General features: G+C 37.1%; 1 protein-coding gene across 5 annotated transcripts in view; it reads left to right on the top strand.

The window, feature by feature from the left end:
- Window positions 1-658: 658 nt before the first annotated feature.
- Window positions 659-27061, top strand: part of SIAH1 (siah E3 ubiquitin protein ligase 1) — a 77891-nt gene continuing 51488 nt past the window's right edge. For 2 of the 5 annotated variants that reach the window (XM_074583074.1, XM_074583073.1), the window contains exon 1: window positions 4456-4766. In XM_074583074.1, the coding sequence (XP_074439175.1) occupies window positions 4637-4766 (130 nt within the window). In that variant the 5' untranslated portion in view covers window positions 4456-4636. The other 3 variants (XM_074583078.1, XM_074583077.1, XM_074583079.1) reach the window with 2 other exon arrangements.

Below are 27061 nucleotides of genomic sequence, written 5' to 3'. Positions count from 1 at the left end.
CCTTCACTTACGAACTTTGAAATATTTCTCCATGGAAATAAAACAGACCCGTTTAATATTTTCAGATATGAAGATTTCTACATAGTGTATATATGAACCTGCTTTCCTTAAGCCTGCATTGTGGATTTTGGAAATAGGCTATAGTTTTCCAACTGGACATCAGTTTGAAGATCGGTGTATAGGAGCAGTGGATGTTCGATGTATCATTGAAGTACAGTCACAAGGTGGCGTTATGCATCTGTTGGTTGGTAGTGATCAGCAGGAAGGCTTCTGACATTCTGAAGTGCTTGTTCTTATATAAAGAAAGATTAAATGCAAGATGGATAAAAGTAATTGTAAGAGTGTTGTGGATAAAATTGTGTATTATATGAATAACTTACGGATACTAAGCAGCCTTCTGATATTACAGGCAGCTGAGAAGCTTTGTATATATGGGTGAAAGTGCCCATGGAATGAAAATAAACCAAGAAAATCCATTTGCCTGTTCATTCAGGTTGAGAGATACTATGCTAGAGTAGTTGAGAGGGAAGGTTTCAGTTAGAAAGTGTAAATTCACAACTTTCCTTAATAGAAGATATTTATAATGCTTTAAAAGATCCGTGATACCTACCTTGCTTTTTAAATTGGAAATTCTTCTGACCATCCAGAATAATTTTAGTATTTTTAACAACCTGTGCTGTTACCCGTTTGTCTTTGCCCTACTTGTTCTAAATCTCAGTGCTGTGATAAGCTATGAACAGAATGTGATGCTGTTTATATAGAAATGGCATACTGTCTCGTGCAGAGCTAATACGCTGGAGTTAACTGCCAGCTCCACCCCTTTAAATCTGTTCTGGGATCTATCCCAAAAGTAAGGTGCAAAAAAAACCATAATTTATGAAAGCTGACCAATAGGAACACTTTCAAGAGCAGGAGCAAAGTGAAGATTACTGTGGGTGTATGTCTCTGTACACGCTTAAGTCTGTTATACCTTCCTTTTAACAGGTTTTTGGTGCCAAGTGTTCACATCAGTAAAATCAAATCAGACTGTAAAGAAAATGTGGGCTACAGAGCCCATGTTAAACTTCTGACGTATTGAGCCTTGCCCTGAAGCGTAAGTATAGTGGCTTTCTCTCCAGTTCCCTGCATTCTGAAATCAGTCTTTGCTTAAATGCAAAAGAGCTGAAATATGCTGAGGAAATAAGAGTGTTGAAAGTCTGTCATCTTGCATGACCCTTTCACATGTATTGTGAAGTCAGAAACAGAAGGCAAAGTCTTGATCTTCCCTCAACAGGAGAAAACTGAAAGATGATTACAGCAAGAGCAAAAGAAAAGCATTAGGAACAGTTATTACAGCATTTCAAAAACATGAGAATAAAGAAAGGTTTTAAATATGTTTCTACATCCAAATAGACAAATCTTAATTATTTTTTTCTATAAAAATGAGTGGGAAATTAGATAGGCAGAGTCATTCTGACCACCGCGTGTTTGCCAAGAAGCAGTGCTTGCCTACTAAGTGCTACGTGAGCACCAGGTTCTGTCCCCATAAAAACTTTGTTACGTTCCTAAAGCCTGTTGTCACTGATTGGAGTTGGTATCACTTTAATAAGTAGTAAGAGAATAAATTACCGCCAGTGAAGGGCTTTTCCTTAACAGGGATAGGATCCCACGGAGGACAGTGGTGGTGAATTGGATAATTGTGCTTAGTTGTACATTGGAGTGAGACATAGGAACTTTGGGTCTGTTTTTTAATTCCTAATAAGCTCCTCTAGAGGCAATCAGGAGAATCAAGGAAATGGAAAATGTCTCCTTTGCACATTAGTATACTCAAACTGAAACCAGCTGTGCAGTACAGAAGTGCAGATAAATAAATGTGGTTTTGTTCTCATTTGTTTGTCACAAGGAAGGAAGATGATAAAAATTGGAGTATGACACTGCAGGAGCTGCAAAAGATAAGTACCATGTTGATTACTATCTAGTGTGGGAGACATGGTGAAGTATGTAAACATTACTAGCTAGCAGTGGATGGGGGAACTGTGTTAATGCTAGTAGATTTCACTTCTGTGCTAAACATCCGATTTGGAAGGAATTAAAGAGGAATGTAGCATCAAATGTTCAGCAGAGTAGTAGCTGATCATGTTTTCATGACACAAGAAGCCTAGCTGGGAAGAGTAGCTAGCTAAAACCTGTAAATTTACCAAGTTTTCCCAGATAGAGGACAGACTTGACAAATCAACTGATTTTGGTGGCAGAAGCTTATTGCGGGATGTTAAAGCAAGCTGTCAACAGCTGAAGTTCCTGTAAAATGATACCAATTGAGGCCAAAGGTTCTTTATTTTCTGTTTCTCTTTTTTTAGGTTCTATTGTGCCTTCAGCTTTGAGTTTTAAACACTGCATCTCTGTTAACGAGGAAGATGAAAAACATAACCAGTATGGTCTGAATTTTCCTTGAGGGAAGTGGGTGGAGCTGTTGGCAATGCTATGGTAGAGGAACACCCAGGGTGGCATCTCAACTGCACTTAGAACAAAACCATCAGTGTCTTTCAGTTTTGTTTTCACTTGTTCTTAGTTCCCTGTTAGCCTACTTACTGCAAGTATGGCTGTTCATAAAATCTGTAAACAGCCTCTCTCAGTGCACAAGAGAACTAGCACTACATGAAACACAGCAACCAAGAAAGCTTTCATGGGCCCAACAGAACAAGTTTTTTGTTTTGATTTTTTTTTTTAATCACAAAATATGCTTTTTTATGCAAGAAAGTTGGTCTGTGATTCTCCTTTATCAACTGTACAAAGTGCTGAGTGGAATGAGTAGAGGGAAAGGTCAAATTGAAGTCCAAATGTAGCTAGAATGTTCCTGATCCCTAGAAAAAACTAATTTTCTGTGATACGGTATGTATCACTAATACAGCTTTCAATTTCTTGGTATTTCCACTGAAATGGGAAGATAAAGGAATATATTTTTGATCTTGCTCAGAACTTCCCTGTTGTCTAGGGAAGATGTTCATAATTCCAAGTAGATACAACTACTTTTACCTGAACAGCCCTGAGTTTACTCATGATAGTAAAAAAGTGCCAAGACCCAGTAATAAGCAACAAAAAACCCCAATTCCTGGATATATGTATAATCTCCTAGCTCCATACAAAAGCAATAAAATGTCATTATCACCTGAGTGCATTCAAGTAGTTGTCTGTGTGATAACAAACGCGTAACTGTGGTTTAGTTCTGCTGTGATCCTTGTGTAGCAAACGGTGTAGTTAAGTACCCAAGGCACTCTGCATTTGTCAGTTTGGGACCAGCAGGATTGAGCTCTAAGTGATGATCTTAGAGCTCTCTACGCTGCTTCCTGCATTGCTGCCAATCCCAGACAGCTCATGCTTCAGATATATTGTTGGGTTCTGTGCTGGCAAAAGAAGCATATAGTGAGTGACGTGGTTTTTGCAAGCAAGTCCTGCACTGATGATGAGCCTGAACTTGTCATTCCTGCTGGACCTGAGCTAACACCATAAAGCGTCTTCATGCTGTGTTTCCCAGTGTCCCATGATGTGGTATATGGGCTTTCTTTTTCCTACCAGAGTTAATGTCTTGTGTGTTCCAGGCACCTTCATCTGGGAAGACAGAGTTGACTGAACCTAAGAGAAAAAGCATATCGGTTTAAAAGTATGAAATGTATTGTTGAATTTCTTGCAAAATGGTATTTCCTAATGCTAACTTGTGTGAAGAAAGAAAAATATGAGAAACTGTCAAAATACTGTGATATGTGGGAAAGCTGTTCCTCACCGAAAAAAGTTAAGATGAAAACCTTAACATGAATAGGTAAAAATCTCTAGGAAGAGACTGTTACAAAACTAAAAAAGTTTTTTTCCACGCACACAGGAGCATTATGTAGGTCCATTCACAAGTTTGCTAAGGACAATAGAGTGCCTGTGGGCAACAGGTAACCCACTGGGTATACGGCCAGTGCCCACATGTTCTTTTTGCCTACAAAAAAACCCTAGTCTATTAATGATAAGCTATCAACATAATTGTAAATTGCCTTTTGTTTAACACAGAGAGTGAGCACGCAGAGGGTCAATTTGTAGTGCAAATACTACTACATAATTCCCATTCTTTTTATAGATAGATCTGAGACAGCGCTTAGATATTAACGGCTGGAAAACATGAAAGAAAAGGGCTTTGACATGAGGAACTACAGAATTGCCAAAGAGAGGATTTGACAATTATCTTTTTTCTTATCAAACAAAATATTCCACACAGGTGGCCAGCATAATCATTCCCATTTTTCGAACAGAGACACTGAGGCACAAGAAAGAACCAACTTGCCTAAAACTGCTCAGGATGGCGGATGGAAGTGGTGACCAAACTCCCAAGCCTCCCCACAGCAATGAGGTCCTTGGTAAATGCTTCCTCATCCCAGCCCTGCTACTGTGGAAAATGAGGCCTCTGAGGGCGTCCATCTTGTTTCACCTCAGGTGAGCTCTGGCAGGGAGGGAAATGGGGCATGAGGAAGCAGGAAGGCCGTGACAGTGGCTGGTGACTGACACAGTGCTTAAGTGAAGGCTTTGCGAGCTTGTATGGCAGCCTGGGTAGCAGCTGGGCCAGTTTTCTGTGCCTTGGCCCAATTTTGTAGTTGAAACAGGCAGGTTGAGAGTGAACGCTATGCGAGATGCTGAGGGGAGAGAGGCTGGTGGGAAAGCGACGGTGGATGAGGGAGCACAAGCCAAGCCCAGTGGTGGACCGTGTGGTAACAGCAAAGGCCTCAGCTGCGTACAGGGCAGCTCCCCAGTAGGTATGTGTTTTAGGTGAGCTTAAATCTCACTGCTCTATCTGCACTAGTGGGGTTGACAAAATGTAGTAATGTCAGTATTAAAATGAGGTGGCAAACTGCAGGTAGCTCACTGTGCTGAACATATGAAGTGAGGGGTGTCAGAGAGGTCAAGACTGTACTTCTGTTTTTAAATAACTGCTAAAAGATACAATCAAATGTGTTCCCTGTTGGGGCTATGATTTAATGGTGTAAATGCTGTGTAAACTCTGTAGCTATCAGTAGTAAAGAAGATGGGCTTCAGTCTTTTTACCTCAGTATATAGCAGGGCTTCTGTTCACATGAATTGGTTTGCTGCAACTGAGGCAGAGATTTTGGGGGTTTGTTTTTCTTGTCCCGAGTGATTGAGCTATGCCTGAAAAATATTAAGTATCATGGTCTTATGCCAAAATAAATATTCATGCTTGGACTTAATCAGGAATAGATGAATCACTTTGAAGTCACACAATTACTTAATCGAGCGAAGACAGAACCCCAGTGTGATTTTTTTGGGCCTTGTTTGTTAATTTTAATGGGAAATGGCCTTCTCTCTTTGCACTTGGTCTGATATTAGCTATAGGCTCCCTTAAACTGCCTGGAGCCTGCCTGCATGTGCAAACATGCCTCTTGAAGAACTTGTCTTCTTTCACTTATGTGTATCCTGGTTGTGTACGTGTTAATTTTTTAAGGTGTTGATGTGAGAATATACGTATGTTGTAATCTTTATTTCTTTCTCTAAAGTCTGTTCCTAAAGTATGTTTTGTGCTATTCAACCTTTGGTTGCTGGGAAAAAAAGCACAACTAGAAGCAGTATTTTGAGTGGAAAATTACAGGGATCAACCCTTATGAGCTGTGTTTGATATGAATGCCTTTCTTGCTGGAATTTTTTGTAGCTACATCCAACGCTATTTTTAGATCTGGGCCTGATTTTTGTTCTGGATGGCTCTGTTTTATTGGGAAGCTTGTAGCTCTGCTATAATTCATGTATAGGACCTGTTATTCTCATAAATATGGTTTAAAATAATAATTACTCTGCAGATGCAAAGACTACCTAATCTGCTGCGTGAAGCAGTATAAACTATGTTAGTGTATTCTGGTATTTGGAGGTTACAAAATTAGGTGTCTCTGATACATTCAGTTCCTCTCCTCTATCACAGAATGTAAACCCAAGGGCCTTACAGCAGCACAACTAATCACAAAGTATTTTTAGTGCACCTGACTGCTACTGTGTGTGGTCAATTTTATACCTATATGTTGGTATGTAATTCCATATATACAGTGGAAATACTGCAATGCTCAAGTAAAAGGGATGAAAAAAATTGATGAATTTTAAAAAACAGATGGATTGTAGGTATATACACTTTTCACCTGTGTGTATATGCATTCCATTGTACCGTTTAAACTATGCAGCTGTGTATGAAAAAGCAAGTTTTGCTGTCTGCCTTATGTCTAGCTAAATTCTGTAAGATTGCATTATATCCTTTTAAATGGCAAATTCAAAGGAAGCATTTTTTAAGAGGAAACTGGTTTTGAATAAGTTGGTTCCCCTTTTGAGTCTCCACTTCAGTACGTTTTTAACTGTTTCAGGAATTATACTTTCAATGTACATAAAAGAACTAAAATATTACGTATTTTTAATAAAAAAATAGAAACTATGCTCCAAAGATGTCATAGTTCTGTTGAAATACGCCAATTAAGTTTTATTTTCTTATCATTTGTTGCTAAGTATAGGAATCATTGTGATTCAAATCTAAAGTAATGTATAAATTTTCCACTTGGCTTTTGAATGAGCATACAACATTCGAAGTATTGAGTCTTAATATTATTAATTTTAAGAGAAAATTTTTGAGCAAAATATTGTTCAGAGGCTATTAGTATAAAATACAAGGAAAAAATAAAAGGCTGGCTTGCATGTATGTTGGTATAGACACACACACACCCTTTTAAAAACAAATGTTAAAGATTAATCCAGACTGTGAGCGTTTCAGTTCTTTAATTTTATATAATGGTTTTGATGGTCACAAAACAATTTAAAAGTTTCTCGGAGGAAATACCAGTACTGACATTCTTGTTACAGTAGAGGGAGCCACTTGTTAACTCTTCAGTATAAAGGTAAACAGTTTCAAGCTTGGCCTCCGAAGGAAAGGTAGAATGTAATGGAATGATGTATGAACATAACAAATATTGGCACAGTTACTCAGACTTAGTGCAGAAGTTCACTGGTATGGGTTATTGTACCGTTTTAGACCTTTACTGGTATCCTTACTGCTATATGCTAGGTTTCATTTGCTTCTTGGCTCAGGGACTGTACTTTTCTTCTGTTTGCTATTAGTTTAGGTTTGAGATGTGAATAAAATTGGTAGCAATATATTTACCTTTGATACAAGTTCTTTGAACTGAAAATTGCCACCAGGAATCTGCTTGTCGGACACTTCTTGATTGCAAAAAGTTGATATCAGTGCATGAGAAATTATATTTTAAAATAAAAAATAAATAAAAAAAATAAATTCAGAGGGATTACATTAAAAATCAGAGAAGATATCACAGCCAGTGATGATGCTGAAGCCAGTCTGAGTCTGACTTCTTTATGCGAGAAGCATTACTGCACCTTGAATCCAACTGAACCCGGGTAAATTGTGTGTCTTGCAAAGACAGAAGAAATTTGGAAATATCTAAAAGGCAGAGCATGAAGGTCTGGCAATATTTTCCAAGAGGAGGAGGAGATACATTGTGGTTTATAAATACTTTTCTGTGGGAGATCTTTGCAGCAGAGGGCCTTGAATTAAAAAGAGCACATCAGAGTCCTTTGCCAGATCTCCTACTGGCAGAACACCAAGAATATGGACAAGGACATTCTTGACATTCTGAAGTGAAGGGGCATTAAAATAGTAATATTTGATGTCCACTGGAAACAAATTAATGTTTTCTGTTGCATTTGTAGCTACCCAAGGATTCTTTATGCTAGGGAAACAGAATTTGCTATATTTTAGCTTTTAACGAAATTTTTATTCTCTTGGCATGCATGTCTATCAGCTGCTAGTACCTAACCTAAAGAGAAATTTCCAAGGGTGACTGTAACTTAATGTGAAACACATAACATCAACACTCAGCTTCCCAACGTTCAAACTTGTTTCCTTTACAGAGCTGAGCCAGAACTGACTTTTGAGTAAATGAGTAAGGAAATAGCACTAAAAATTCAAGGCGATGTTAGTGTGATCATGAAATTAATTTGCAGAGTCTCTACTGATTCAGTGTGTGCATACAATTATTTTTATTTTAAACAATTCATTATATTAATTTTGACTAAAAATTATTTTGAGCTCTGATTCATAAGCAGTATATGTTGTAGCGGCCTAAAATGTTACTGATGTTACTTGCGGGACATTCACTTCAGCTGCCCTTGCTACTGCAAGGGCTGCTGTGTGTTGGTTTCTCAGTTGTCACAGCTGGCATATTGGTTTAAACTGCTGTAGGTCGTGAGTCAGGGCACTCAGTTCTCTGCTGTCAACAAAAATGCAGAGAAGATAAAGATATAGTAGCTAGATGGTTATCCTTTGTTTTACAGCATCCATCAAAGCCCTACTTTATAAATGGAAATCAAATTAAGCTTTCCAGTATTACAGCAGTTATGAGTCTTCCAAATTATGATGGATTGAAATAATTCATGCAAAAGCCCAGAACATCTCATCTATCCCATCTGGTGGGTTTAGTCTCAGAGCCTTTCAGGGACATTATTCAAATGTTTCTGGTAGGAGGTGAATGTAATTGCTGCTTGAGGAGCTATTTGGGAGGGGAGGTTATGATTTCTTTTAATACGATATTTAATTATATACAACTAATAAAGCAGCTTAAATGAGTTTGTAATGTTCCTGTAAAAATGTTATGGCTTTTTATTTCTTTCCTCACTGATAGGCTCTTGCTTGTCTTTTGTTTGTATCATAATGCACTAATGGTGAGAGATACATAGTAAGAAGGGTGTAATGGGAGTCTGTCTTAAATTGTGTGTATCTGTTCATAAGCCCTTAGCTGTGAGGAGAAGAAGTGGTGGGGAGTTAGCAGAGTTACCAATGATTAGCCAGTGCTGTAGTGGCAGAGACAGAAGTAGAATCTAGATCTTTTTTTTCCCACTAAAAGTATATGTGACACCTTCTCATTACTAGGACTGCTATTTAGTTGTGGTGGTTATGGATTAAATACTAGGGCTGCGTGCACCTATTCTCTCCCTCCTATAAAATACAGGGGAGGTGTACTTTGAAAAAGTTTCATTACGATAATATCTCCTGATGCTGTAAACATACAGAAACACGCATACATAAGATGAATTCAGCTAAATTAAAGGCAAGCTGTTGGGCAATGAGGTACTTTGTTTGGTATCCAAACAAACAGTAAAGGTTGTATGCTGTTTTATCTAGAAAGGTCTTTCCAGTCCAAAGGATGACATCCTTACACAATAAAGTGAATAGTTCTACACTCTGCTACAAAACTATTTAAAAAAAAAAAAAAGGCATAAAAATTTGAAGTAATGAAGGTTTCTTTCCAGTTTCTTGCTGGGTGAAACAAGAACAAAGTGTGTCCGTTAGAATCTCGTTTAAGGCTATCTTGTGGTAAGTGAATGCAGCCATGGAGCAGAAGGTCTGATCAGACATCACTGTGTAGAAGGGTGGGAAATACCATAAGCAGTGTTCAGCAAAAGTCTCTGAAACACACTGAGTGGGTATATGGAGCAAGTTCTATTCCAGAAGTGAAAATATGACAGTATATTTGCAAACCGTGTTTCTATTTCAGAATAGATTATGTTTGTGTGTTTTAACAACTTAATAAACTGCCACAGTCAATGCTATTATCTCACTCTGTCTCTGTACAGACTGTAATTGTGGAAGGAGCTGGATGTTAAATCATATCCTACTGTACAAATTTAACAGGCTTAAAATTTTACACTTCCTAACATTTGATCTGCCTTTCTGAGAATTGTCTGTTCTACTAATTGATTTGACGCTCTATGCTACTGAACAATGTAGGAAATAGGTGCATATTTTCTGTTATGCACAGGTTGCCCAGAAAGGTGGTGGAGGCCCCATCCCTGGAGACATTCAAGGCTAGGCTTGATGAGGCTCTAAGGAACCCGATCTAGTTGCAGGGGGGTTGGACTAGATGACCTTTAAAGGTCCCTTCCAACCCAACACATTCTATGATACATTCTGTGTGTTTCTTATGTTATGCAGGTATTGGCTTTAGAGGGTGTGCAGGTTTGTATAAGGACGTATCATTATGCAGCTCATCAGGGCAACACTTGCAATCCCTGCACTTGCAAAAAGGCAAAGCTGCTTCCAAGACTTGCCTGCTAAGGCAGAAAAAAGAACAGGAAGGATTTCACCATCTCTTAACAGAGTTGAGGGGGAGAAAACATAGCACCTGTTGTGATAGGCTGCAACCTTAGCTGTGTTCTCTCTTCAACCACATTGTTCCCTGAAGCTTTCTACAAGCATTATATTGAAGACACCTGTGATACTCCACTCCCCTATGACTCTTAAAGCAAGGCTACGCACTGACAAGGTAATTTAGCTCACAGGTGAACAGAATATATACTGGAATGATTGGTAACTGGTGTTGTGGAAGTACCTGAGAGACCCAGCTGAATTAAGGTTCTGCTGGGCCATGTGACCTGCAAATTCAGAGTAAAAGATAGGCCATATCATAAAGACTGCATTCTGAATCGAAAACTTTGAGAAGGTGATGCAGGTGTATGAAGAGTTTGATAGCTGTTTTCTCATGTAAGGTTTGGGGTTTTTTCCTCTGAATTTTCTAGTTATTTTATAATTTTGATTGTTGTTTTAGCAGTCTGCATAAGTTATTGCTTTGGTATAAACCTATGATGTTTTATATTTGATTCTAATGCGTTGATGGGTGACTGAGGTGGAAGAAACTGAACCAGCAACAGAGAGCCAGAATTTTGAACTTGAAAAAACATATGACCAACTTTTAATTTATAAGGACAATTTTTAATGTGATGTTTTTGTATGTCTGTGCAAGTCCATTTGTATGTTGGCTTTAGTCATCTTGCCGCATCTTAAATAGTAGGGTATATCATAAAGTTTTAGTGGAAAAAAAAAGTAGATATTTATGGTTTATTTGTAAATAAGCTAGCAGGTGGTTGGGTAGACCTGTTTTTATATTGTGTTGGTTTGATTCCCCATGAGAACTCTGTTTCAGAGTAGAATTTGAAAGTAAAAATAAGTACTGAAAATCTTGCTATGATTCTCGTTGATGTTTTCAGGTGCCTAAATACCGCATGAGCTAGTTACATGTAATATTTCTCTCTGAGCTAGTTAAACCTATCAGCCCTGATATAATTTAGCACGCTTACTTGAATGAACTTTCGTCTGTGTATGTTTTTCCCAAAGAAATCCATTTAAAGGTGCTGCAGAACAAAGTATTTACAGACTAATGATAATTCTTGGGATATACAGAGGACCTTCCACCTGTAATTTCTGGAGAATTATTACTAAGAAGTACATATTGTTACTTCTGTTGATGGAGAGAGAAATTAAAGTGAAAAAAAGTCAAGGTTTTTGCAAAAAGAGGCAATTTGGAAAACCTGTAGTTTGAATCGATAATAAAATAATAGGAAAAAAATCTAGTAGAGAAAATACAGTTTATACTGTTTGGGCTGTTGTCTTCATAATATTTCCAAAGTTTTGCAAAAAGGAAAAAAAAAGTAAATGTAATATTTGCATCACTAAATGTAGCATATATATTTCTATATACAGTTTTTGCTTCTTAATATGTATATAGGCACTTTTAAAGTGATAGTAATACACTATAAATTTTCTTTCCCTGTTGTGATTTGGTGTTTAATGTAATAAACCTGTTTAATAATTTTAAGAAAGAACACTGTGCATTTGAGGAAATCAAACCAGCTGACCTCATTTTTCTTATCCTTCTATTTTCTACTTTTCAGTAGGGATGATACTTATCTAGCTATCAGTCAGGGGTTTCGTGGTTTTTCCAGTTGCTTTTTTTTTTTTTAATTCTAGAATAATTCTGTGGACAACGTGAATGTATACACAAATATTTCCTTACCTCCAACTCATCCATTTGTAATGGATAGTGCTCCAGGAGTTTCAGCTTCTCTCTCTCTCTCTTGTTGTGGTGTTTTTTGGTTTGGTTTTTTTTTTTTTTTTTTTAACTGGGCAGGTTTTGTTCCAGAAGGTACTCGAGAGCTTTACAGGGCACTTAAGGATCTAAAGATACAGATAGGAGCTCTACAGAATTTTCAGAAGTTTATAGGTACATAAATACCTCTGAAAGATCACAGTGATTCCAGTACTTGAGGAAGTGTGGCTTTAGCACTTACAATTTTGAAAAGCCCATCTTTTGCATACATATAGTATCACCAAAATGTGACTACCTTAGGAAAGGAAGATCAGATGTGGATTTACAGTGGGAGGTAAATGTACTTTAGGTCCCATGCCATTGGTACCATCTGGAGCAGCATGTCATATGCCACAGGAATGCACAACTGCAGCCATGTGGCTGTGCGGCGTTTCCATGTAAACTGCCCCAAATGTGGCTACAGGTTGTTGCAAGATCAACTGTACCCTTGGGAGTCTTGAGACTGATTTCACACTAATGAAACTGTGGACTCGTTAAACTTACTGGATGTAGCTCCAGTTCTGATCATTATTAAACTTGCTGTCATAAAAATAGAAGGGATCTAAGAAAACAGACTCAAAGCAGGAGGCATAAATGTGAAGCAGGTTGTACTATAGTGGCTGCACAGGAACAAGCAGTCTGAACTTTGAGGTATGTTGGGAATGCTGCGCTGGTTTCATTGCAATTGTTGTTGGAGGCCAAGATTGTTTTTAGAGAGGGTTCATCATTTGTTTGGTGCTTAAATAAATGAGCCCGTAAGAAAGTTATGAGCACTAAGATACTGAGCGTCAGGCTCAGTTGTTGCTTGCTGGCATTAAAGGTAGCGAGTTCAGTATCTTGTTGCAGAGGCCAAAGTTGAAATGCTTTCACAGAAGCTTCAGTGTACTTCAGAGTGTCTGGTTTTGTCTAAACCTGGCACAGGATAATACTTTTCCAAAGCAGAATGAGCATTTCCAATGTGTGAAGTATACCATAGAGCCATTCTGAATGCATTTGGCACATTAAATGTACCAATTCTTTGACCTTAGGTTGATATGAAATCAGAGCCCTCTTGGCCTGAAAGAGCTTCTTGACAAACTCCCCATCTCCTTCATGAGCTTTTGTTCTGCTAGTGGTTTCCAGGCCCTTAGTTCGTCCTCTACCATAACTCCTTTTGTGACTGCTGTTGAATACAAAAGTAAGCATAAAAGTTTACTTGAAACTTTGATACACACTTTTTTTTGTTTTAAAATACAAAACTAGCAAGTAACAGAATGCTGGCATAAAAGTGAAGTAACAGTCATGGTGATTTGGTGTGACTGACAATGCTGTTAATCTGCCTAGCCTGGCAGTTGGGAGGTAAGCTTCTTACAAGTGTTTGTCTCCTTAGGAATTCCCCACTGCTTAACCAGTGATAAAGCGATGATGTCCTGTTTAACCATAAAGGCTTCTCTGCCAGCTGCCTCTCTATTTATTAGCACAGTTTCTATTACACAAAAATAATACATAGTACAATGGCATATCTGATTACTGAAGTGTTTTGTGGTAATTTCTGTTTCTTGTGAATTGTTCAATATGAAGCAACCATGCAGAAATGCTTGGATGTGTGAAGTTAGTGAGGCATTTAATTAAGCTGCAAGAGCCAATGCACTTGCAAATGGAATTTTGAATGTACCAATTATTTCATTTGTGAAACAAAACTGGTTGTGTGTTTAATGAAGAGACTTGCAGACAAGCATGTTCTTCTAAATTCTAGAGATGTCATAACTGGTCTGCAGTTTAGGTTTAATTTGGAAGAGCCCTAATTTGGGGGTTTATGTTTTAACTAGTTTAATAAAGCAAATCCTTTTAGTATTACCACCCTTGGTTGTGCTTCACCTGGACCAGGAAAAAAAAAAAAACCCACCAACCAAAAACCTTTTCCTTTCTCTATGTAATGAAAGTCTATAATGCTTTAAAGAGAAAAAAAATGTTTTCTATGATTGTTTGTTTTTAGGAGGGGTGTCTTGTTTTGTGGGGGGGGTGCATTTCAGGGGGTGAGTAGGTTTGGGTTTTTTGGAGGGGTTGTTTTTTGGTTAGGGGCTTTTGAGAGAGAAAGGGGCTCTGAGTTATTCCTGTGGCCTATAAAAGTGCCATGTGCGGGTTTTGAGTTCACACAAACTGGGTTAATCTGGGACTGTCACAAAGGGCATATGGTCTTGGAAGGAGCATATGGTCTGGAAGAGGTCATTCATTGTAGTGCTGCAGAACCTTCCCCTGGTTTATCTATAGGGTAAAGTTAAGAGTTTGCTGGGGAAGACTCCATGTGTACCTGGGCACTCGGTATAGGGTTTCATTATTTGAGCCAGGATGCTTAGATCCCATTGTAATCTATTTACTGGAACTGTTTTCTCTCAAAAAAAATAGTTTAGAGATTAAAGAAAAACCTTGCCCACAAAGGCAACCTTTGGAAATAATCCACATGATGGTGAAATTGCTATTTGTTAATGAAACTCACAAGGCTATATGCTTCCCAATATCTATTAAATACTCTAAAATTTGACTTTAATGTCATAGATCAGCTGCCCAGTCCTACGTGCTTGTTTGGCTGTTTTCAATTTTGGAAAAAATTTTCTCCATGACTGAATTTTTTCCAATAACTGTGTTATTGGAGAGGCTGATGATGGTTTGTGATGATTCTGTACATTAGTTCTATTTGGCCCACTGATTGTGTACTCAATGGCAAACATAAGATCTTGAATTAGAAAATAAAAAAGAATAGAATGTCACTTATAGAATCAAGGCATCCATCTAAAGATGTATGGTTGTTCACTGCTTATAAAGTACTAAGCATAAAAAAAGTCCCATTACTCTTAGACAATATTTTTTTTCAGCCTCTAGAAACTTCTGCTTAACTTCAAATACTTATGTAGAGTCCTTGAATATTCATATATCTAAGTAAATAAAACACAGTGGAGCTTTAGGGATCCTTCTGCATTGGTAGATTTTATAGCTGTATATATGCAAATTGGCATTCAAGATTTCCCATAAACACAGTAACTGCAAAATCTTACTGTTATTGAAGGAAAAATAAAGAGAATTCCTCATTTTCAGAATAGCAAAGCCAGCATCTAGTATGCTTATTCCTCCATTTAAAACAAAAAAAAAAAAAAAGAAAAAATAATGCCTTTTTTCATTTTTTGGCTTTATCAGAACTTATGTTCCTTATGTTCTCTGTAGTGAATGCTTTTGTGAAGTCTAAGCATCTTTGGTGAAAGATCTTAACTGTCTTTTATTCTCCCTGCTGTTGACTTTGGTTAACAATTAGTGCAAGATAGGGCCCAATTTTGCTTACTACAAGTCTTGTATATTGCTTACTAATTGTATATTAATTCAGGTTGGAAAGGACCTCAGGACACCACCTAGTCCAACCTTTTACTGAAAGCAGGGTCAGCTACAAGATCAGGCTGCTCAGTGCCTTATGCTGTTGGGTCTTGAAAACCTCTAAGAACTGAGAGTAGGCAACTTGTTCCACTGCTTGGCTGTCCTCGTGCTCAAAAGATATTTTTGTTTGTTTGTTTTTCCTTGTATCCATCTGACCCTCTCGATTAAATTTTTCTTTTATCTTGCATCCTTCCACTATATATTACTGTGAGGAGCCTGCTTCTGTCTCCTTGATAACCTCCTTGTAGGTACTGGGGGACTGCTATCAGGTCCCCCCAAAGCCTTCCCTTCTCCAGGCTGTATCAGCACCCTCTCTTCTGCCTCTCCTCACAGGATGAGTGCACCAGGCCCTGGTTGTCTTGGTGGTCCTCTGCTGAACTCTCTCTCTCTCCAGTTTGTCAATGTCTTGCTTGATTGGAGAACCCAAAATGCATCACAGTATTTTGGATGCAGCCTAACAAGTGCCAAATACAGGGGGGACAGTCACTTCCTTCAATCTATGGGCCTGTTCCTGTTAATACAGCCAAGGATGCTATTGGCCATCTTGGCTGCTAGTGCACCCTGTAGGGTTATGTTCAGCCATTAACCAGGATCTCCAGCTCCTTTTCAGCACAACTGCTCACAGACAGTCCTCAGCTTGCAGTCTTGCACAGGGTTATCCCATCCCAAATGTAGGGTGCTGCACTTGTTGAATTTTATAAGGTTCCTGCTGACCCAAGCCCCCAGCCTGAATCCCTCTGGATGGGAGTATTACACTTAAGCCTGTTGACTGGTTTCCCACAACTTAAAGACACCAACCAAGCTGCAGGTTTGCTAGGGGTTCAAGTTGAAATTTTTTAAGCTAAGCTTACAGTAAAGTTAAAAATATTGAAGAGCTTTCTCATTATTATTTTAGTCTATGCAGCTGCATGTTTGGATGTGATTGTGGAAATATTCTCTGAAACTTCTTCTTCGAGGAAGTTTCTTGTGGAGTAAAATTTAGGTTGAGAAGCATGACATTGATCTGTCCAGAAACAACTAAAACATAGCTTTTTTTTATTAGTAGAATCTTGTTGGCATGTTGGTTTTATGTATGTACGCTAGTCAGTAGACACTGTTGCGACACAACAAAACTATCATATATTTTACGGAAAGGAAATAATCTTCATCTGCAGCATTTCCATTTGATTTGGCATTTTCAGAATGGCCAGGGCATGTAAACAGGGAGATCACACACGCAGAAAACCTGCATGTCAATGTAAAAGCTTCAACATTCCAGTCCTTTGGCAACAGAAAATCCTGCCAATGAAAACTAGCTAGATACCTAAGTAGAAAAAATCAACAGGAAATAACCCATGAAAAAGTTTCCAACAGAAAGCCACTGGGGCTTTTTTAGCACAGTGAGTATAAATTTCACAGATTATATGCCTGTTTAGTCACCAAGGTAAATTTGGGAAAGACAAGATCTGCTTAATGGTGACAGAATTAGCAAATGATATGGAATTGATCAGTTCCATGTATTACTGTTTTGCTTTTAACTCTGATTTTTTGAGACATTCTTTGCCTGCTTGGTGTGCTACATTTGTTAATTAACTCCATCTGTTGAAAGTCTGGTCTGGCAGTTTAATAATATAACAAGTTCCTTTATTAAAAAATTGTGCCTGAAAGTGCTACTGTTGATCATAACAAAGGGAACTTAAGGCAAATACATCTTGGAAATATCCTTATTTTGCTGGGGATGTCACTAAATCTTAACCTATTGCGGGTATAGTTCTCCACATTTGAGGTTTATAGGAAATGGTATACCATGCATTTCACTATGCAAAATAATACATTTTAACAGAATAATCTTAATCACACTAGCATTGTTCTGTAGATCATGTTACAAAATGTAAAGAAATACACCGAAAGCATGAAAGGGCTTGAATTTTGCAGCTTTGAAACTACAAGTGGAAGAGAAAAGTACTAATAGTGAACTTCACAACTTCTTGGTGAATTCTGTTTGAATATGATAATAGAGACATTGGTGTTCTATTTATTAGGCCTTATTCAATATGCATATTCTTTATCACTAAATGTAGAAGATTTGCCTGGTGGAGTCATGGCCATACTGTTACACTCTTAATGAATATGGGGAAGAAAAGGATGTAATGTTCCTGTTCATTGGATCCATATGTTGTAAGTTGGTTTAGGGTATATATTTCTATTGTATGTATGAATACGTACTATTACTTGGCATGCATCCTGAGGCAAAATGATACCTTGATGTAACAGCTTAATTATTGAATATCAAGCAAACTTCTGACTTGCTTTTTAACTCTGGCTTCTTCGTTATGTGCAGTTAATTGTAATCAAGTAATATATTTTTAAATACTTAATGTTTACTATTCAAGGAATCATTGTGTCTGGTTCTCCAGAAGCCACTAGCATTTTGCTGTGTTTATAATTAGTCTGAATGCTGTTATGTAGTTTGTAAAGGTAGTTATATTGTACTTTCATAGAGTTTATAGCCAAACATACAGTAGATTACATAGCCTGACATGTAGATGACAGACAATTGTAGTTCACTCAATAATTTGTGTGGTTGTCCTTGGGTCCAACTTCTTGCATTCTGGGAGATTAAATGCTGCAAGCAGAGAATTAGGAGAGACCGTGCCTTTCAGACCCATCTATTAATAAGTAAATGGCTAGGTGAGAGATCCTTCTTTACCTATGTTCATAAAAATGTTTATCAAAAATAGTGGAACCTCATTGGTAGGAAAGAGTAACGTAGACTTTGTCTTGCATCCATTTCTTTTTATCTGCAAAACTGAAAAGTTTTTTTAATGCGTAAATACCCATGCTTAGTGACTGTCACCTGTCAATATTTTCCTTGACAAACTTGAGCTTTGTTAACCTCCTGTCTCCTGTGTTACTGTTAAGGCTTTAAGCATTCCAAAATATTTTCATTCTTTAAGTATGGATATCATGATTAAAGAGAAGCTGTCTTTCCAAAAATGTGCAGAGTATTATGTTTCTACTTGATACTTTTGTTTACAAATATGCAAAAAATCCATCGTAAATAACTACTGCAGTAATAAAATAATTAATGTAGGTATTGCTGACCCTTTTTATCACAAGGTTGCACAAAGAGCTGAATCATGTTAGTTACGATGATCCTCAGGTCTTCTGTGAATAGTTGCTTTTCAGGATGGCTTCTATATCAAACATACATTTGTGTGTCCTGCCTTCTTCCTTCCTAGATATATTGTAGTACACTCAATTATATAAATATTCAATATGACCATAGAACCATGTGTTTAACATTATTAACGTAACTTGCCATCCTATAAAGATTTTGCCAGTAAAGACTTTGTGCAACTGTCTAGATCACATATAAAAGTATAAATGGCACCATCCAAGAATGGATCATATGGTAACCTGCAAGTGTTGATAATCATGTTTAAAGATCTATTGTCAGCCTGCTTTTAGTCCTTTTAGTATTCTCCCTGTTCCAAATCAAATTATTATATATATATAAAAATAATATACACATATATTTATATATGATAATAAATGAAATGCTCTGGTACATGCAGGGTAAAATACAGTTGCCTTACCTGCTGATCTTTTACCCCATAAATTACACAGAATTATTTGTCAAGGTCTACTCTGTAGGTGACTGGATGGATAACTGACACTTTGTCAGGGTTTTGTGAAGACTAGCAACCCTTGCAACAAAGTAGTAGTTGATGAGATGCATCCTGGATGCTCTCCCCCACAGATTCTTCCTCTTACTTACTCTTAGGTTATAGATTACTCGTAGTTATAAGCTCCTAATTCAAACTGCTCCTTAATTGCTGCCAGAAAACACTTTGTTACCAACATACTTAAGCTTAAAAATATATTTGCACTCATTTAATAATATATATTTAATAATAAAATAACTACATCTTAGGAAGTTGACCTGGAGTAGAATCATTAAGCAAATCCTGCCTGTAAGTAGATGCAGCTGTAACTTCTTTTGTTTCACTGAAAGTGCTTTAGGTGGAAACTAAACTTGGCCTATGTAATTGAGTTTGTGGAGACAATTAGGTTGAGAATTATATTGCAGATTAAAAATAAAGGTTCACAGGTTGCTTATTTATGACATAGCCCAAATGTATTCTATCTTTGGATACCTGCCCTAATGTCTTTTTTTTTTCTGGTAATATAATATTTTGTCTCAAAATCATAATTTATATGTTACAGTATGATATAATCTCTATTGACTTCTTTAAAATTATACCAAGGATACATTTGGATATCCTTTGCTCCAGAATATACATGTCTCAAAATATAATGCATGTCGTTAGCAACAATGGATTGTAAATAAGCAATTTATCCAGAGCACTATAGTTCATTGAAAATTCTGGCTTTAATGATATTTTTTTAAACTGAATATTCAGATGTACAACTAATGGAATTTTCAGAACTGCCTATTTGACTCCATTCCATATATTTCAAGGGAAAATAAGTGCTTTTGAAACACTACCCTTCTGCCAAAGGTTGTTTTTGTTTTGTTTTTTTTTAATTGAAAACAGTTCAGGTTTATATATTATGAACACGTTTTACTTTGGTTACTCAAAGTGTCTCAATAATGTCAAGGCAATATTTATTTGAAACAGTTAAAAGGGATTGCACAACTTGACTAATTTACTGACTAAAGTTTTAACAGATGCTTAGCTAAGGGTGTGTTGTTTGGCATAGATTCAAACACAGTAACTAATTAGAAAACAATGTGAAGGCTCAGGTGATAGCTGAAAAAGCCTTCATTTGCTAAACTCTGTTCAATCGATCATGCATTACTTAATTTCACCAGTGTTTAAAGTGACTTTTAGGATGCTACAGGAACATGTATGGCCAAAATGATCTTTCAGGGAGATTTTAACATCTCAAAGCAAAGCAGCTGGATATTTAAGCAATCGGGAAGAAATGAAAGTGAAGTAGTCATCTTAATAAAGCAGCAAAGGGAATCCTCTGTATGCTCACAGTAGGAGCATCAGGCTCTGATTAATGATTATTAATATAATAGGAAAATTAATTGTGAGGGGGGAAAAGTTACCTACTCAGCTGGTTTGCGTGTAGATGCTCGGTAATGATATTTGGTAGTTCTTGTAGCTAGCTCGTGCATTGTGTATCATGGAATAATGCTCCTGTTAATGTATCTCATGTTATAATTTTTATCTCTTCATTTGGTTATCTATTTATTATAAAGTTCACATTAAGCCATGGCCAGGATAATTGACTGTATCTTAAAGGTAGCTAGGATATGTTGCTCAATCACTTGTGTTGTGCAACCTGATTCAAGGGAAAGGGGGGGATTTGTGCTCTCTGTGAACTTCATCAGTTTAATCTTTTGAATCATATCTAAGGAATCCTAGAAACTGAAATCTCAAAAGGCCATTCTTCGAGTGTTTCCTGTTAGTGCGCAGGTCTTTAATTGCTGGGTTCTATATTACAAACCGTAACATTACTTTGCTTTTTACAGTTAATTGCTTATAGATCCTTAGAAATATTGGGCTAGATTTTTAGCATGGTGGCTAATTTTTTCAAGTCAAATGTGACACATAATGTTGTAAGAATGGTGGGTAAATTTTTCTTTTAGGTGACTCTGCAGCTGCTTTCTTCAAACATGGGCATTATTTCAGTCTTTTTTCAGGTCTTTCAGTTCTGCTGAATTCTTTACAAGAAAATGATTGACTGACAAAACAATATATTTTATGAACAACAAAATTTTATTTTTCCAAGACTTATTGTTTGAAAAGCTGCCGCTGTAGGGAAATTGATGTAAATTTACATGCTGTTCTACAAAAATTCTTTACCCTAAACAGTAATTAACAAAAGTGGTATTTATAAAAATGTAACACCAGCCATAAGAATTCTGTTTTTAAAATCAAGGGTGAAACAAGATTACATGCAAAACTAAATCTAAACAAACTTTACCTGTCTGTTCCAACATTCAGCCTGGTGTCTGAGTGAAACCTCTAGTTATCCTTTCCAAGCTGAATGAGATTGGAAGGACAAGGGAAGACGAAATAAGGAGGAGGGGGGAAGTGCTTATAAACTACCATATTCATATGAGTCCTGCATGTGGTTTGGTTATGGAAAATGTTATCTGTTGACCAGACTTGCCCAATGGGCTATCAAGACTCAGATAGACTTTGTATCTTTCTTTTCTCCTTTTGCCTGTTACTGTAATGGAAAAGTAACAATGCAGCATCCTGCATGTTAAATCATTTCATAGACCAGTAAAGATGAGGAAAATATGCATGCAAAGGCTTTAGTAATGCAGTACTAACAATAGAGGAAGAATAATATTAATATGGATCAAGACTCAGTGCAGATGTACATGGGAAACAAAAGTTGTGCTGTTATTTTCACCTATATTTTTACCTGTACAAACCTGGCAAAACAGTTTGTCATGCCCTGTAACAGGACTGAGCACTACAGTCTAAAAAGAATAGTATAGCAAAAACATAGTAACTGAACAGTTAAGGTGTCTCTTGTCCATAGTGAAGCATGCCATTTTTTTAAATGTCTATGTAAAGCAGCCTTATGGTTTTTGTAGTGTTTTCAGTTGTTAAGGATGAGATCAGTAGGTCTTGTTGTCCCACACTTGAGGAATTTAAATATTGGTTGAACTATTTGGTTTTCTTTAGTGCATTCCATTGCAGAGCATCTTGTTTTGCTTTTGCCTCTTCCACTTCCTTTCAGAATTGTACCAGCAGCCTACAGGCTTGTTCAGCGTTTCAAAGGGGCAATATGATTCCCAGATCAGAATAGTGTCAACAGGAGACAGTCTGCCTAGTGTTATTTTTTTGAAAGTTGTTTCTTTGTTTACACTGTGAAATGAGAAGCAGGGGGGTGGGGGGGATCAAATTGTGCACAATTGGCTCCAGTAAATGCCAAGTGACAGTAAATGCCTTGTTTATTGCTGGGGGAAGGCTGGTAACTTGCTGAATTTCCATCAAGGCTCCTTCGTTAAGGAGCAGGGCTCAGATCTCCCTTGGAGCTAGTTATGCAATTGATGGGGCAGGGTTTTGGCTTCTGGAGCAGCAGGCTTGCATAACATGGTTTATAATCCAGCACTCCCTTTCCAGCCTGAAAGGACTTTTTTCATAAGACATTTTCTATAACAAAAACTGCTTCCAAATTTCTACACAATTACTGAAATAATGGTACCCTAACTCTTCAAAAAAAAAAAAAAATCTTGTACAAGAGATTCTTGACCTTATCTTCCTGTATGTGGGGCATCTCTTTTTTTTATCAAATAATGAATCATTTGTAAGCTTAATTTTTTTTTCATACCACAAAGGCAATTTTGTCTTTTATTAGCAGAATTCTTGTTGATACAATGCTGAAGAAATTTAATTACACCAACTAAGCATTTCTTGGAAGCCTTAACACAGATAAGCTCATTTCTGAGAGTTTGATTTTTCTTATATGGCCTATATATATGAAAGCATAGGTGACCAAACCTGCAACTAGAAGGTTTAGTCTGTGTACTTGGGAGAGGAAGGCCTGAATAATAGCATGATATTAATGCCACAAAGATGTTGTCTGTGGAGATGGCTGCAGTGGTTACTTAAGGACAATGGAAATTGGGATGTCTTGTTCTTTATTGCAGCCTAGAGGCATGCATTCTTCTTGCTTTAACAAGAAACTTCCATCTATTATTCTTCAACTCCCTTCATAACATATGCTACCCATCTCCAGATGCTTGATTACTCTCTGCATGTTTCTGTCCTTACAGAAATGTACGCTTCTCCCTGTTAGCTTGGTTGAAAATTCTAGAGCAGCTGATGGGGGTGGTATTTTTGTGTTGCAATCCAGGTCCTACATTGCTTTGTGGCCTGTTTGTGCAAGTTTATATTTAGGGTCCTTAGGGTCAATATGAGGACTCATGTAGCATAAGGTGGCATAAATGTTTATATTATTATTTTATGTTTCAGTTGATAGAACAAAAGACAGGACTGTAGCAAAAAGTGTAGATTAAGTCTCCTTGGGAGTTGGAAGTAGGCAATCTAACATTCTTTCCCCTCTGGTCCCTGAACTGCCCCACTGATTCTTCACACCCAGCAAGAAAAGTGTTCCCAGCTTGTTACAAATGTGGGGTCTCTCTGGGTACTCATCAGTTAGGAGCTGGTGACTTGGAAAGAGCTGAAGTTGCATGTGCATCTCCCATCATTGTCAGCTGTAACCACAGAGAGTAACTTTGGTGGTGAAGAGGTGACGCTCTACTATTTCAGAAGGCAGCAATCAGAATGGCTTAGGTGAGATCACTTAAGCCTGCTATTATGATGTCTGTAGCAGTCATTAGTTGCTTTCCTTTCATGAAAGCAGATACGAAAGGTGAAACAAAGAAATGTATGTATTTAAATATTACTTCCTTAAATTGTTGGAGAAAATGATTAATTCTAAATGTGATTGTGAAAGTCCTCTTCTCATTCACAAAAGAAGCAGTATGGACAGCAGGTCCGAAAGCTTCATAACTGTTGTCATATGTTTATGCATTGTTAGCCCACTAGCTTCAGGAATGGGACCCTGTGCCAGCAATATTAACAAGAAAAGGATTCTACTGGAAAGTGCTCATTACAGGAAAATTCTCAAGTTTTACTCTTTCCATTGTTTCTCTGCTGACACTAGCATTTTCACCATCATCTCTGCTGTTTCCTTACACAAAGTATAGATTGCTTTTTGACTCCTTTCCCAATATCTAGATTGTGGCCAAATCTTGAGGTGGTAATCAGAAGGACTGTTGTTGTTTTTATCTAGTGGATTCTCTGACACCCAAGGAGATGATTATCAGATTAAGCACAGTATCGTAATAATTTAATTTATGTCTCTCAGATTCACTAAGTGATGATGTTCGGTTTGGATTTGAATGACCAGAAAATGACTGTCTTTCTGAAGCAACTTCCTTCAATTCCCGAAGGGGTTGACAAAAATAGCATTAAACCTCTGGCAGGAATTGTTCAGATTCATATCTTGAAAAGTCAATAGTTTTGTTGTAGCAAACAAAATCTGAGATGTGGGATCAGTAATTGCAGTGAATGCTCAGATTCTTCTTGATTTTATTATTGAAATGCAAATGCATTCTTAATATCAGCTGAATATCATCTGAAATTGGGAGGTATGTTTAGAGGTTATTAACAACAGTTAAATCTTTTATGAGAAACTGCACATCTTTGATTTGTGGCTACCTAAAAGGCAAAATATGTATCATTGCACACATTCTGGCTAATCTCCACTAAGCAGCCCTAGTGTTTCATCTATGAGAAACTGGAACCCAACCAAACATTCTGTTTATGCAGTCTATGTTATTTAATGAGCTACTAACTCTAGGGTTATTTGATCTTTGACGGCTTGGGGGCAGGGATGGGAGGTAAAATTGCACCCTTACTAGCAAAATCCCCATTAATTGCAGAGCTTTTAATTGAAAGAAGTGTAGGGTCAAGTCTGTTGTATAGCAGTGCCTTCACTAAATTGTGTATGATTGCTAGTCCAGCTCTTACAGTAAAAAACACTGTAAGTAAAGGTATGTGAATTCAATTTTAAATTCAGTCTTTCTTGTTTTTAAAGAGTTTGCCATTATTAATAATGAAACCAAAACCTAAATCTGAAATTTTGAATTGCCAAATAAGTTTCCATGTACTCGCTGGACAAGAGAATTCTCATTTTTTTTACCCCTGTAAAAGCCCTCAGCTCTGTTTGACATTCTCTTTAAGCATAAAATGAAAAAAGTTTCCCCCTATCTCTCCTTGAAACTGTTCCATGGAGCTCAGAAGCAAGTCCAGGATGGGACAGAATGTGTACAGCTCTAGTGTTATCTTAAAGTTGTGACTTAAGCTAGAAGCACATTATTGATATAAGAATATTTACATGCTGTGCTAGCATGCAATGTTTTTATGGACATTATAATATTGATGACTGCGAAGTCTGTATTTTTTTCTTCCTTAGATGTGGGGGAAAAGTCTTCATGTAGACCAAGTAAATATATCTAAAGAGTGATGTTAATATAGAACAACTACACCCGCCCAAGCTTACATCAGTGTCCCTGAGCGTTCAGCTGCCCAGCTACCAATGTGCCATTTCTGTGCTATAGATTTGTGTTAGTACAGCCCCCTGAGCATACACACCTCCTCTTTTGATAACTAAAATACATTACTGTCATATAAATCAGTAAAAAATATAAGGTATGTTTATTAAAAAATCATTATGTCCTCACTTTTCATTCATCATTGTATGTAGTGGATGCTTTGAATGAAGGTTATTTGAAACAAACAAAATTTGTCTTATCAGATTATCTAGTTATGTAGCAATCTGGGATAATTCATTGCAAGCAGAAAAGCCACATAATGGTATATATAATGGGGAAAGTTTTCTGTTTATTGGAAAAAAATCAAATTAGCAGCTTCAGAAATAGCCCTGAGTCAGACAGCTAGCTCTATTATTATGTTACTTAGAAGCTAATGTATTATGAACAAGTGCCAAATATTTCTGTGTAATGCAGAGGAGATTAAATGGAAGCTTCTATTTTTGAGATCTGCTTTGTAGTGTGCATGTAATCAACAGAAAGTCCTAGATAACAACTAGAACACAGATAGCTCTGCTAATTATGAATAATTATGTAAATGGCTATAATCTGAGCATTGTACTTATTTGAGGGATTAAGAACACATACAAATCAACAGAAAAGTTTTGAAAATAAATTTACAAAAAGTCAATTGTAAGTTTATTTTTAAATGATGATGTGGGAACATAGCTCAGCTATGTAGTTTTGTTTAAAGTCACATTCCTAGCATGAGGAAAGGGAAAATTCACTGACAGGGCGAGACTGCCCTATAAGGATATCAGGCTTTGAATCTGTAGTAACTTGCACAGCATTTGCTTGTCAGAGATGACAAAAAATGTGAGTTTCTGAATACGTTTCTGTGCAATTCTTGGCTAGTTCAGTATGGTTTTATACTTTCTGTATTATTTCTTTACTGGAAAGGTCAGTGTGTAGGGTTGCAGAGCTGGACATGATCAGAGTAGTTTTTCTAGTCAATACATTGCAGTGGCAGCTCCAAAACTATTGTTCATGTAAATATTCTCATTTCTGAGACAAATGACAAAATTGATGTCAAAGATCTCTGTGTTCTATGAAAGTTCAGATTTAGTTAGCATTATCCATAGCATTGTTGCTGCAGGTATTTAAACTCATTTGCTTTATTTTGAAATAGGATTTAGCATGTGCTTCTTACTGTTCAGAAATGTTTAGGGCTTAACAGAAGTATCTAGGATAAATTTCACAGGAATGGGTTTATTTAAAATATTCTCATCCAGAGCAAGTAGATGGCCTAGTTTTGACTGAGAGAAAGATGCAGCAAGAGTTGATTCACCCAAAATTGACCTACTGTCTTTCTAATTCTGTGCTTGTAGACCAGGGCATAGAAGACATAAGTGAATTTACATTTCTGGCATGGACTTACAGGCTCTGAATATATTTATATTTTCTGAATAGTTATTATTTTTTTAGTTTGGGGTATGTGAAAATGTTGCTAAATTTACAGGTGATTGTTTAAGCTTTTGTGGGTAGCAGTAGTTATTATCTTGCACGTTTTAAAGTGCCCATTGAAGGCTCCAAAGAACTCACTTAACTTAGAGTTAACATTTTAGTTCCATATGGCACTGTCTGTAGAAGAGGCTCCCACTCCACAACAATGTCTAGTGAAAATTAGACT

This window comes from Larus michahellis, chromosome 4 (assembly GCF_964199755.1).
Source record: "Larus michahellis chromosome 4, bLarMic1.1, whole genome shotgun sequence".
In the NCBI taxonomy this organism is placed as follows: Eukaryota; Metazoa; Chordata; class Aves; order Charadriiformes; family Laridae; genus Larus; species Larus michahellis.
The sequence above is the reverse complement of the archived record's forward strand: the minus strand, read 5'-3'. Positions and strand labels throughout refer to the sequence as shown.